This window comes from Prosopis cineraria, unplaced genomic scaffold (assembly GCF_029017545.1).
Source record: "Prosopis cineraria cultivar Desert tree isolate PC_DT_omini unplaced genomic scaffold, ASM2901754v1 PC6, whole genome shotgun sequence".
NCBI classification, from domain to species: domain Eukaryota; kingdom Viridiplantae; phylum Streptophyta; class Magnoliopsida; order Fabales; family Fabaceae; genus Prosopis; species Prosopis cineraria.
Window position 1 is genome coordinate 37,270,988 of NW_026555337.1, and position 14,710 is coordinate 37,285,697.

General features: G+C 33.8%; 1 protein-coding gene across 1 annotated transcript; it reads left to right on the forward strand.

Moving 5' to 3' along the window:
• Positions 1-1,898: 1,898 nt before the first annotated feature.
• On the forward strand, positions 1,899-14,177 carry LOC129313469 (uncharacterized). Its single transcript, XM_054956615.1, has 14 exons — positions 1,899-1,994; positions 3,250-3,299; positions 3,421-3,474; positions 3,662-3,714; positions 6,496-6,568; positions 6,895-6,956; positions 7,402-7,470; positions 7,933-8,038; positions 8,687-8,751; positions 8,950-9,077; positions 10,007-10,102; positions 12,755-12,822; positions 12,963-13,008; positions 13,778-14,177. The coding sequence occupies exons 1-14, from the start codon at positions 1,938-1,940 to the stop codon at positions 13,856-13,858; spliced, it is 1,008 nt and encodes a 335-aa protein (XP_054812590.1). The 5' UTR covers positions 1,899-1,937; the 3' UTR covers positions 13,859-14,177.
• The last annotated feature ends 533 nt before the right edge of the window (positions 14,178-14,710 follow it).

The following is a 14,710-nucleotide window of genomic DNA, read 5'->3' on the forward strand; positions in this document are numbered from 1 at the left end:
CTTTGAATAGTTTAGATATAATCTTAATGATGTAATTTAATATTAAAAAGTTTATAAGTTTTTATGAATTAACCATTTAATATATTTTAGATAGCTCATATTTAATATTATTTTTTTATATTTTTTTATATTAATAAATATATCTTTAAAAATTAATTTAAATGAACAACAGAGATTATTTTAAAGTGAAATGAAGGGCTATGATTACTCCCACCGTGAGTACTCAATATCAAATACGAATGCCCATTGATCTCCATTTTCAACTATAAAAAAAAACTACCATGTATTTCTTTGTTGTTGATAAGAAAAATTAGAAATTATATTTTTCTCTCAATTATCCCTCATAAAATTAATGTTTATTTTCACTAGACAATTTAATTCAATTTTTTGGTTTTAAACATAATTATTATACTTACTACTTAATTTTTTTTAAGATGTAAGTTTGAATTTTTTTTTGATGAAGTGAATATTTTTTGGAAAAATATAACTACCCACCGGTTCTTACTCATTTTACTCAATTTTAAATTAGATCGCTATAGTTTATTTTATTTTTATTAAGCCCTTATAATTGATCAATTAAATTTTGTAATCTTAGGGGTTAAAATTAATAATAAATTATTAATTTTACAAAATAAAAATACTTTCAAACTTTGCAAAAAACTTAATTTGGTACTTTTAACTGAAATAAAAATGATTTAATATACTATTTATATTTTTTGTTAACTTTTTTAATGTAAATTCTATATGTATAAAAAAATTTACAGGACAATCATAAATTTTGAATTATAAAAATTATGTAATCAATTCTAAAATTATATAATTATTTATAAAATATGAAAGTTTTAATTTTATTTTTTTAAATAAAAAGTTGAGGATTTTAATTTTTAGGTATTAAAAATTTAATTGATCAAAAAACTAAATTTTAAAAAATTATTTAAAATTGAGTGATATAAGGATTTGTAGATACTTCCTACGTAAAAAATATAAGGTATTTTTAAGAAGTTAGATGTTAAAAAATGTAAGACATTTTTAGTCTTTTGAAGTGTAATCATTGTCTTTTTTTTAAGTACCTCTATTAATAGTGACTTTGTATTTATTATAGGGTGCTTAATAAAAAAATATATAAAGATAGGGTTAGTTAAAAAGTAGGTAACTATTTTATTAAAGAGTAAAATTTAATAAAAATATTTTATATTTTTAATAGAGAGAATATATATTTTTTCTTATATTTGATAATTGACAGGGAGAATAGATTCAGAAATGAGAAATAAAAAGACGAATAAGTCTTTTTTTTATCCACGTCACACACCTTTCTCCCTTCGGTTCGTTACTATTCGATTCCTTGTCATTTTCTCAACTCGCGTTTCTTCACAGAAAGTATTGTTCACGCTTTGATTTGAAATTCAGAGAATAATCAGTCTCATGAGTTCCTACGTCTCCGCGACCTTCCTCTTCGAGTCTTCGTCTTCGAGGTGCTTTCTCTGTAAAACTCTCTCTCGTGTTGACCCTTTTCTTATTCCCGCTTCCTCCTCGTCCTCGCTCCGTTTCCCCAAACGGTGTCGGATTCTGTGCCAGAAGATGTCCTGCTCCTCTCAAACCTCCCTCCCTACCTTCACCACTGTCAGCGTATCTTTCTCGGAGCTTAAGTATCCCCTCTCTCTCTCTCTCTCTCTCTTCTCTACCTTGTGATGATTATTTATAGCGAGTTAACTAATTATGAAATGGATTTCTAATTGCCACCATGCAAATAGCGGTTGTTAAATGTGTTTGTTTCTGAGCATGCTATGGTGGTTGTTGAAGTATTGATGCTTAGTTTTGTGCAATAGGGAAGATATTCTCGATACAGTTGTGTTTCTAAGAGTGTAATGTGACTAGTGTTTATTATTGATTTTGTTCTTTTTAATTTGCTATGGCAGGATAAGAACTCTGACTTGTCGATGAAGATTGAAGAAGGGTTTGGGCCCAATGGACTGGGAATTCTATCGGTCACAGATGTCCGTGCAAAGCCGCTTTTTATATAATCTATTCGTATTTATGTTTCCAGCCTTGATAGATTAATTTTTTTTTCAAATTTTGGAGGGGGTGAAGAGTTGGATTTAGGTATTTATTATTTGTAGTTGTTTTTTTGCACAAAAATTGGCATTGAATTTTTGGGGCATTGTGTTTGGCTATTCCATCTGAAACAATATTTCTTGGTTTTACATATTAGGAAATCATTCACTTGTATCACTTGGGTGGGACTAGCCATGGTGTTATTCCCCTTATGGGGTGCCATTGAGATCTAAGATGGTTAACCTGAGACCAAGGGTGGTACTCAAGCCTTGAGGCTCTTGCACATAGTCTTTGGGTTGGGATCTCTTGGCTAAGTTTATCACAATAGACGATATTAATGAAAAGGTTAAGAGGTCAAACACCCACCAATCAACTGCAGGAACTTAGAATGCCTATTCTTGATGTGGAAATTGCACTTAGACATGTTTGTGTTCTTGTAGGCTTAGTTTTGGAAATCAAAGTTGAAGAGAAGGAAATAGAGGAAATGAATGGGTGCATCATGTCTAAATCATAGTTTCATTCCTCTAGTGTTCTTGCCCCCCTATTAGTGTTTCCCTAGACTCAAACTGACCAAACTTACTGTGAGCTCAGGTAGCTGTGTGGATGAGATAAATCAGATGCTTGAAAGTAAATTTGAATGAAGTTTAAAAAATATTAAAATGCATAAAAATGAGAAACAAATGCAACTTCATGTGCGCATGTTGTTATTAAGATGGCTATATGTATGTTGTGTTGTCCTAGGGGGGGAACTGAACTTCGCTACTGCTCTGTTGAATGTTGATGACTTGATGCAGTGACACAAATCCGAAAACTTATTTGATTCAACTGAACAAATTTTACTATGAATTCTTTTTCTTGGCTTCTCATTGCTCAAAAAGTGCATTCACTTGTGAGATTAGTGTTCATGAATTGCTATCTAATATGGATCAATGGCAACGTTTACTTTTTGTTGAAAGGACTTCCTTGGTTTTGACTATCTTTGTACGTGGTTTCATATGATCCATCATTGTAGGGGAAAAAGGAGGCTAGGGATTGTTCTCACCACTTGCAGTTTTCTGTTTCTCGTGATAAATTTTTCTGTTTTGTATTCTAAAGTAATCCATTTTAATATGGTTTAGTTAATTGTGCTGGAACTGGATATTTTGTTTTCTGGCTAGATTGTACTTTGTGTCCTCATAATCCTTTAATTGACTTTAGGTCCCTGGATACTCTTCATTACGGACTAATCTTTTGCATCTTGCACCAAGGTAAGTGCTTCAAAATACTATTTCACAACTTTTATTGTAGATGTGTTAGTCTAACATCAAAGGTAATTAATAGAAGCGTGCTATTTTTGCAACTGAGAAGATTTTCTTTGCATTCTGTCAGATTGGCTAGTCTTCCTGAAAAGGTGAAGGAGGAACTTGAGGATCCTCATAGTAGGTAACTTATTCTGTTATTAGAAGTTCTTACAACTTGATTTTCAATTTCATGATATATTCTACTTAGTCATCCAGGCATATTGCTATCATCTGCCATCAGTCCAATGCTTTCACTTCTAGATATTTGAATTTGACAGAGGAAAATAACCTTTTTTTCTCTTTTTTTTCTATCCACCACAAATTATCAGGTACAATTTTGGCTGGAGTCATGGGAAAGAAAAGCTTGAATCTGGGAAGCCTGGTAAAAATTTTCATCTGTAAAATATAATAAATTCTATTTACAATTCAAACGAGCTCTGAAGTCTTATGCTTCAAAATGATTTGAGTTGTGTCAAATGGAGAACTAAAGGACCTATATTTTTTATTTCTTATGTCAGAAATATAAATTAGTATAAATTTGAAGATTTGATTTGCGATAAAAATATGTACATGAAAACATAACATAACTAAATTGAATTTGCATAGGCTATCTTATATTCTTCTGAGAGATGCTTGATAAGGTCGCAATAACCTATGCTTCTCATGTACTATTACATGTGTGCGTAGACCTACATTGTTTTCCACATGCATCTTTTAAGTTGCAAAGTCTTTTGTTTGTTGGTCTACTTTTAGCATTGCACATAGAAAACTTTCTGTAAGGTCAAGTTGGAATTATACGGTCTCAACAGAAAAGCATTCTTAGTTTTCCTGCTGGGTTAATCTTTGATCTGAGATAAGAAATGGTTAAGGCAGCTTTGTGTTGCTGGCAAGGCGCCATGCTTTATTCAGCATGAAATAACACCACCATGAAGATCTACTTCTTGATGAACAATAATGGGGCTTTGAAGAAGGATTTAAAATGAATCAAAATAATATGTATTTTAACAGGTCTGCAATGTTGTAAAAGTGACTGTCCTGACATCAACACAAAAGATAATTTATTACCAATCAGGTCCGTTAGCTCTACCATTGCCATTTTTCTTAAGAGCTTCCTTACCTCCTTATCACGTATTTTTCGATAGAATGACAAATTTTGTTCTTCTTCCCCAATTACTAAATCCTCCAAGTTATTAGATGAATCCTCTCCATCATTGAAAAGTTTAGAAAAATAAGTCTCCCATAGATGAATCCTCTCCTCATTGAAAAGTTTAGAAAAATAAGTCTCCTTCCCCATCTATTTTAATTTCATCATCTGTAAAAGTCTAAAATCTTCCCTCTTCATCCTTAATACACCTTACCTGTTCTAGATCTCTTGATTTTCTTTCCCTACTCTTGGCAATCTTATAAATATTTTGCTCTCCTTCCTTCGTCTCAAGGTTCTTATAAAATTCTTCAAAAGCTTTGGAACGAGCTTCACCCACAGCTCTCTTAGTTTCCTTCTTAGCCATACAGTACCTCTCCCAATTTTCCTCATTGTTACACAAATGTATGGCTTTAAAACAGTTCTTCTTATACTTGATTTTGTCCTGTACACTATTATTCCACCACCAAGACTCCTTATCTCTCGGACCAGAACCTTTCGATTCTCCCAAAACTACTTTTGCAACCTCCCGTATCTTTTTAGCCATATCCTCCCATATGATGTTAGCACTTCCCTGAGAATCCCAAATTCCTTTATCCAAAAGATTTCGCTTGAAAATATCTTGCTTCTCACCTTTTATTGCCACCACCTAATCTTTGGTGTTACTACTTTCGACGTTTTTGGATTTTACTCATAATACACACATCAAGGACTAGGACCCTATGTTGTGTCGTTACAGCATCTCCAGGGATCACCTTACAATTTTTACAAAGTTTTCTATCTGTGTTCCTAACCAAAAGAAAATCAATCTGCGACCTTGAGGCTCCACTTTTGTAAGTGATGAGATGCTCATCTCTCTTCTTGAAACAAGTGTTGGCAATCTTAAAATCATACGCCAATGAGAAATCAAGAAGAGTTTGCCCTTCATTGTTTAGCTCTCCAAAACCAAAACCACCATGCCACCTCGCATACTGACCAACTTCCCTCCCGACATGCCCATTAAAGTCTCCTCCAATAAAAATCTTTTCACTCTGTGGTATGTGTCGAATCAACCCCTCCAGATCCTCCCAAAATAATTCCTTAAGATTGGCTTCTGTCCCGACTTGCGGCGCATAAGCGCTAACAATATTAACAGTCTCACGTCCAATTATCATTTTTAAAGAAATAATTCTGTCTCCAATTCTGCTAACTTCTACAACGTTCTTCTTCCACTCCTTATCTATAATGATGCCTACTCCATTGCGTGCACTTACTTTTCCTGTATACCAAAGTTTGAAACCTTGAATATCCTTAGCTCCTTCTCCACGCCATTTTGTTTCTTGCAAGCAAAGGATATTGATTTTCCTTTGAATCATAACCCCTACAACCTCTACAGATTTACAATTTAATGTCCCAACATTCCAAGTACCAAATCTAATTTTGCTTCTTATGGACTAACTTCTTTAGCCGCGTGCGTCCAGAATGACGCGGTAGCCCTTGCTCATTTAACACTACATTCGGACGCCGATGCAGCGGCTCTAACTCACTTATCACTGTACTCGAGCCATGCAGCGCGTTACTTATCACTGTACTCGAGCCATGCAGCGCGTTACGGGCAACGACCTAGCATTAACATTATAACGTCTATTGTCCATGTTCATGATAGATTCAACAAATTTTTACATTGGCTGTTGATGGCCTAACACAACCCTTCTCCTTTACCCGGGCTTGGGACCGGCTATAAACATAGGCGGAGTTGACTGTCTGACATCAACACAAAAGATAATTTATTACACCAATATGGGTAGGTAATTTCTACAACAAAAGTTGTTATTTCTGGTTAACATGATTTCTGAATGTGAATCTACCTTTTTTCCACCATATATGAATGTAGCTCTAATTATATGGTTTCTCTCAAAAGTTATGTTACCTGTATATTGGAAAAAAGTAATAGCTAGTATTTTGTTAATTAACTATCTTCATATTTTAACTAAAAGAGGTTTATTTTTTATCTTTATCTACTTCTTTCTTCCCCAACTGCAGATCTATTAAAAGGTTCTTTCTATGCAAATCCTATACTAGATAGGCCTACAACAGAGGCATCTTTGATACAACGGTAAAAGTGAATAAAAACACACCGTTTTGTTTATTGAGCTGTTTCTTACCCTAGGCTATTTATAAGATCTATAAAATGGTTGATATGGAGTCAACTTTTTCTTTACTATACTCTTTACTTTTGAAATGAGTGATTATTATTCTCTTTCTAAGCTATAGCCAATATGTTACATGATTATTTCAAGTTATCATCTGAGTCACACTAAGTTCTGTTTTCTTATCACTTCAGAAAAAGCATATGTTTACTCTTAATGACCAAAATGGGAAGTGCTTTCAAATATGTAGTTTTTGAGCACATTTATCATCTCAGCTTTTGATGTCCTGTAGGTACCCCTCGTACTGTGGATCAAACATATGGCCCAGCAATGCATTACCAGAACTTGAAGTGGGTATGAACTAAACTGATATTACATGTTGCTGGGAGTAGCTCCTGTGATATTATTGAATTATCATACAATTGATGATTGTAGACCCTAAGTTGTTTTTATGGATTTGCTATCTACATGTGCATGCAGCACTACTGCTGTTTTCTTGATCGCATCCTTATCCATTTTTGCGGTTCTTCCTACCAGATAGTCTGACACTTTTCCATACATGCTACTTTATAATTTCTGTTGCAGCATATTATCTATGGAGCAACCTCTTTATTCTCTTGTTTTCCTAGATTACTAGATGTTACATTTAAATTTGGTTAAGAACATTTTATGCTTATGTTTGTCTTGTAAATCACTACTTGAGATAGTGATAGAGAAGTGTCCACTTTTTGTGATCTTTATGTTTTGCCGTATTGTTACCTGATTACTCAATCAATGTTCATTTGTTTTGAACTTGTAGCTTTCAAAGCACTTGGGAAGCTGATGTTTGATGTTGGGCTGATGTTGGCATATCACTGCGATCAATATGGTAAAACAAGTTTCAGTGTATATTCTTCCTCAGACAAACACCCTATGAATGGCCTCTTGAGCCCATAGCCTTCTAATTCTTTGCACATTTAAATCAAATAAAAATCTCTTTACACGAAGAGCATCTCCAATAATATGTGAAATGGTTGATATGTTATATGTGGATTTCCTAAAAGTGGATTTTTGGCCTATTTTTTGTTCCCCTTTAACATACCATGGTAAGCTGGGAATTGGCCTTCAGTTCTAAGACCGGCCCAGTAAAAGATTTTAGACACATGCCCTTATCAGGTTATGGCTTTCACTTGTGAGGATCATCTATGAGTGTTGACGTGCTTAATCTTAGATGATACTGATATGGATATGCTTCCTTTAGTTCATGAAAAAGGTCTTTTAACAATTTTACATATTTATTCTGATATGTGGTGGAGGAATGATTTTCTGTCATCTCCAATTTGCTTGTCAGTATCTAAAGGGATAAAAAAGCACCAAGATGAGGGTCTAGAGCCAATACTTCGCCGCTCCCGCTGTCATAAAGGGCGTTTGCTTTATTATTTTCCTGCACAGCAAGGGTAATTTTGATATTCCTTTTCTTTTGCGCATTCAAAATTCTCCGTGTCAATATCTGATGAAAGCAGTAAGCTGAAAGTTGAAGTTTGATTTTTTTTTTTCCCATGAATATATGATACAGCTGAGGACATGCTAAATTTAAGTTTTTAAAGGTGTAATGTAAAATCATTTTACATGCTAAATTTGATTTGCCCAAATTTCTGGTCTATTGAGGACAAGACAGCAAATTTTTAAGAACTGAAAACTGTAGTTCAAAACTTACTCCAGATATTCATTTGTTTTGTCTTTCACTTTAGCTTAACTGGTTTATCTTTTTTACTTCCCTTTTTTTGGCCAAATTTTTTACTTCCTTGGCGGTATTGGAAGAACTAGCACATTTTCGGTTGATGGATAAAAGCACAAAATTTCTCCACACAACACTATCTCCCAAATATCTGTTACTTCTAGTTCTGTTTATGGGCCCGGATATTTCAGTTCAGAGTAGAATTTCCATGATATAGTATAAACTGTACTTATAAAAATTTGGTTTAGAGAATATTATATTTATAAAGTTAAACTTAATTAATCTTATATTTAGCAATATTATGTAGTTTATAAGTTTATGTATGCATAACAGTATTAAAAATGTCGTGAATGACTTGCTTTAACAGCGCTCTGGATGGTAGCTCCATGTCTGATTGGTGTGGTTGGCACACAGACCATGGTTCACTAACAGGTGACCATCATTTGTTATTTTGTAATAAAGGTTTTAACATAATGTGTTTTTTTTTTTTATCTAGTAAGACGTCATATTCTTTATTGAAATTGATAAGACAAGCATAGGGAAAATTCTAAATTGTCAAGAAGAGAACTGATATTATTGTTCTTCACGTGCCATTTTTTTTCCACTTTCTATTCAAATTTTAATTTGCAGGTCTGACCTGTGGTATGTTTAAGAGAGATGGCGTGGAAGTACCTTGCCCTGACAGTGCTGCTGGCTTATACATTCAAACACGAAGTAACCAAGTTGTGAAAGTATGCATTCTTTTCCTGAAATTGCAAGTAATACAAGATCCCACAATATATAAAAAATTATCATCATTGAGACCTAAAATTTCTTCTTGGTCCACTTCTCTCTGAACATAAAAGTATTTGAATATTTTCCGATATTTATTATTTAAAGATAATGTTGATTCTCCAAAACTCAAAATTGCGTGCTAGTTATGTCTATATCAGAGAACTTTAATAATTTTTCAAGAAGGTGATTTCTTTTATTTAAGAAAAGTAAAGAGTTAAATGACTGCAATTTCATTAGAAAAACTTGCGCTGTTCATTGTACCTAAATGGAATGGATTTTTAATTGTGAGAAACACTGATAAGAAGGTCTTGATATGCATAAAGCTCTTTAAGACCAATAGACATGGGGGAAAATAAATATCAGAAGTAAAACTTTTTGTGGATAATATTCTCCAAGAAATGTTTGGCAGTATTTGAAGAGAAATTTAATTGATATATGATGCGCTTGAATGGAGCATAAGTTTCATATTTATATTTATTGTGGTCTTTGTTAATTACTTTATGTATATTTTGATTTGAAGTCTGATCTACTAACCCCAACTGGTCTCCTGTCCAGAATTTCTAATTCTAGTGAAGCAATGTCAATAGATTGCTTGTAATTACTAATTACTAATTTCTAATCTGTTGTAGTTCCTTCCAGATAAAAGCATATTTGACAGACATGCTACTCTGACTAGGAATGATGGTTGCTTGTAAATTGTGAAAGCATCTGTCCAGTAAATTTTAAACTTTTCTTCTCAACCAAAAAAAAAAAAAAAGATTTTCTGTTGTTTAGGTTTTAAGTGCGAATGAATCTTCAACTGGAAACTAATTGAAGCTTGCTAGGTTCCTTTTCATAAAATTAGCTCATGAAGCTTTAGAATTATCATGCTTCAGCACATTGTATGTACTCATTTGATTTTTTTACCCTGTAGGTTGTGTTTGGAAAAGATGATATAGCTTACCAAATTGGCGAAACCACTGAAATATTATCTGGAGGTTATCTTTGTGCCACACCTCACTGTGTTCAGGTAAACTCAGCCTCAGAATTACTTTGTCGTTACTTTTAAGCATACCATGTGTTCTGGTAATCTTACTATGTCAAACCATGTTCTGCATGTTCCTTTTTTCTGTCTTTATATTGTACAGCTTTGGTTTCTTTTTTTCCATGCTAACTGCTGATTACGTACTAGTATCTTTCTCTTTTATTATTATGGAAAAACACAACTATTGGTTGCTATAATTTTATCGTATTTTTTTATTGGTCCCTGTACTCTATTTTTGTTGCTTCAGGTGCTTATAGTTTTTCCTGCCTACAATGTCAGTCCCTTTATTTTCAAATATTCCCATAGGGATGATGATGCAACACTAATAATGTTAAGTTCTCTGACATGTAACTAATATCATTCCACTGCACATTAATCGAATGTAGGTTTTATATAGTTCATTTTTACAGACTTTGAACATTTTTCTTCCCCTCTCCTTTGGTTTCGTTCACCACACCAAAATGCTCTATTTTATTTTGTTTTATTTTTGCTGATTTTGAAGCCATTGGTCGTAATTTTTTGTTAATGTTGATGTTGGAGTTTATTTTGTCTTCGTGCAATCAGGCATAGTCTTCAATTTCTTCCAACTGATCTTTGTTACTATGTATTTTGTAATTGCTTTGTCTCTTTCTTTTTTATTGCAACATTCAATTTAACACGGTCCAAGAAAATGCCTGATGAATGGAGGAGAAGTACATTAATTCCTATTTATAAAAATAAACGAGATATTCAGAATTGTACTAACTATAGAGAGATTAAGCTCATGAGCCACACAATGAAATTGTGAGAGAAAGTAATTGAGCACAGGTTGAGATTGGAGACAAGTATTTCTGAGAATCAGTTTGGTTTTATGCCAAGTAGATAAACTACAGAGGCGATTTATCTACTAAAGGGATTAATGGAAAAGTATTGTTGTAAAGATAAAGATCTACACATGGTTTTTATTGATTTGGAAAAAGCTTATGACCGTATACCAAGAGAAGTGCTTTGGAAAGCGTTGGAAAAAAAGGGAGTACGGATTGCTTATATTAAAGCCATACAAGATATGTATGAGGGGGTAAAAACTAGTATAAGAACGCCTAGTGGTCAAACAAAGGATTTTCCTATAAAGATTGGACTACATCAGGGATCATCTCTGAGTCCTTATTTGTTCAACTTGATCTTAAATGTTTTGATGGAACATATTCAAGGGAAAATTCCGAAATGTATGCTCTTCGCGTATGATATAGTTCTTATAGCAGATACAAGAGAAGAGGTTAATTGCAAACTTGAGTTATGGAGGAGGACATTGGAGTCGAAAGGTTTTCGTCTGAGTAGAAGTAAGACGGAATATTTATATTGTAAATTTGGTAAAGGACTATTCAACAATAATTTGGAAGTGAAATTGGGAGATCAAATTATACCTCAAGTGGAAAAGTTTAGATATTTGGGAGCCATTATTCAAAATGATGGCGAAATCAGTGGAGATATTTCACATAGAATTCAAGCTGGGTGGTTTAATTGGAGAAAAGCTAAAGGAGTTATTTGCGACCGTAAGGTGCCTAATAAACTTAAAGGAAAGTTTTATCGCACTGCTATCAGACGGGCAATGTTATATAGTAGTGAATGTTGGGCTCTAACGGGATAGCAAGAGCATAAAGTTGGAGTAGCAGAGATGAGAATGTTACGATGGATGTGCGGACATACACGTAAAGATAAAGTTCGAAATGAGCACGTACGCGAAAAAGTGAGGGTGGCATCTATTGAGGAAAAATGGTAGAAAATCGGTTGAGATGGTTTGGGCATGTACAAAGAAGACCAAGGGAGGCACCCGTAAGAAGAGTCGAATATATAACTTTGAGTCCGATTAAGAGAGGTAGAGGAAGGCCTAAGAGAACACTTTTGGAAGTTATTGAACGCGATCTGTTAATTAATAATATTCCTAAAAGCTTGATAAATGATAGAGCACAATGACGTCTTGCAATCCATGTAGCCGACCCCACCTAGTAGGATAAAGGCTTGTTGTTGTTGTATTCAATTTAACACTGTTAGTTATACGTCAGATAATTTAATACTGTTAGTGCCACATAATTGTCTCTTTGAGCATATTTAAAAATAGAAGGATTAACATTACACACGAGGAAAACTATAGGGGACTTGGAGCAGCAAAAATAAAGTACACGGACTAGTAATAAAGCACAATAAAACTATAAGAACTAATAGTTGTATTTTCCCTATTATTATTATTATTATTATTTTTCTGAAAGTCTTTCATTTTGTATATTTAGAGTTCTTCAAGAGCAGTCGTCATCAACATTTGTCAATTTTTGTTATCATTTGCTTAATGTGCAAATGCTTTCTGGGGTCTTTCAGTTGAGAGCTCAATTTTCTTTTTCCCCGTCATCTTTCTGGGCTTGAATATGGGATAAGCCAGCTTAGAAGTCAAACATGAGGATTTTGAATGCTGCGATTTGATTAAAAGATAAATGTGAAGAAATTTTGTAACATATACAGATGGATAGTAAATGAGCTTTTGACTATATGTTCAACATATCTTTGGCATCTGATACCTTCATGTATCTCGAGTTGTAGCATTGCATATAGATTTTGGGTTTCTACCGGCATCTACTCTTAATATGGATTTTCTGATACTTTTAGGCTCCCAAGGGAGAGGAGGCTTCTGGTATCGAACGTTCAACATTTGCACTCTTCATGCAACCTGACTGGTACGTATGATCAGATGCTACAGTTATCTTTTACTTGACCATGCTGAAGTCAGTACTGCTTGAATAAACTGGCAAAGTGAGGTTAACCATGAATCCAAACTTAATCATTACAATTATGATTTAACATTTTTGCTTTTCAGGGATGAAAAGCTCAATTTTCCTGAGGATGTTCATATTCATAAGGAGGTATGCGTTCTGAAGTCATGACCCTTCACAACGGGAATTACCTTTAACCATTAAATTTTAAAAAAACAGATAGAAATTGACCTTGTGAAAGCTCGATTGTCTAGAGCTCAGTTAAGACAAAAAAATGCTTGATAGAGGGAATGGAATTGTCAGCTTATAATATTGTCAGTGCCACCAAATGCGTTTGGGCTCTCCCTAATTTCTGAAGTTAGGGGAAAGTGGAAAAGGGAGTATTTTCATCTAAATTAAATATATTATCTGTCACAGGCATCTTCAACTAAGAGAGCTTATACTATCAAGTCCCATAAATAGTTTATTATGATCTCTAACATGCTCTATTAGGCGAAAATCCATCGGACTTTAAGCAATGACAAAGGGTTATTCTATTGTATGGCATGCTAAAACTTAATTTTAACTAAGAGAACTGGAGGTACTAATGATGGAGCACTAAACAACGTGGTCATAAAGGTTGTAACACCATGTTAAGTACCTCTTCAAGTTAAGGGCTAAACAGTTAAATGAAGACCCGTGAATAGTTTATTGTATTCTCTCACACAACCCATATGCCCAATTTGGCTTTCCTTTATTAGTTGATCAAATTCTGAACCTGGCAGAGTGAGCACTACGCATACTAATTTTATCCAGAAAATGTCATACAATATCACTTTCAAATCCGGATCAAAAAGCCTCAACCTGTTTCCTCCTGTATATAAGTTTAGTATACTGGATTTCTAGAGGCTAGATTGTGCTTATTCTTTCTATTTTGCAGCTAATACCCTCAAATGCTGCCCTTACTTTTGGAGAGTATTCAGAGATGCTGCTAGACAAATATTACCACCAAAAGAAGTAACGTTACCATTTTACCTTACCTATTGATGTCTAATTATGAATTGGACTCCTTTGCCTTTGTAGATTTTCTCTTGGTTTCAAATCTAGCTGCTAGTTGATCTGGTTCTTTAGTTGATGTTGATCAGGTTGCCTTTTGGTTTTTTTTTTTTTCCTTCCAAGGACCTAAGGTTTAATGTCAGTATCTTCTCAGCCTAGAACTAGTTGGGAGGGAAGAGAAATAATGCCATGAATAAAAAGTAATTTGTAATATTATGATGGCATTCCGTTGAACTAAAATATTTGTTAAGTTATAAGAAAATAGAAGTGGAGTTGAGTGGGTATGGGAGAAAACATAAAACTTAGTTTAATGTATTTTGGCAAATCCTAACCCTTGTTCCTGTAGGGGAAAATATTTAGTCACAGATAACAAGTACATAATTCTCTAGTAAAAAGTGAAGTGTTAGCATTTGTATCTTGTTTCAGTCACATCCCGCGTTTCTCTTAAAAATCAAGAAATCTCATATATTATATTAATTAAAAAGCAAACAAAAGTCACATATCGAAATCTCTATTGGCTTGGCTCCCCAATCACCCACCTTGTGGGAAAAAGACGTTAAGAAAGATAGCGTTAAAATGGTTAGTGGGACACCACCACCCAGAAGTGGTGAGTCCTGTTCATGCACTTGAATAGGAGACAATCAGAGTGACATCTTGCACCAATGTACTGAGTTTTGGTTCACGTTGGGGGTATTGCGATATTCCTTTTTGCCAATTACATCTTGGGAGAATGATAATTGAAAGATCTTGTAAGAATATATTGAGTCTAGGATCTTTAAATTGTAAATATAGAAGTTTGAATTGTAAATTAAGGTCT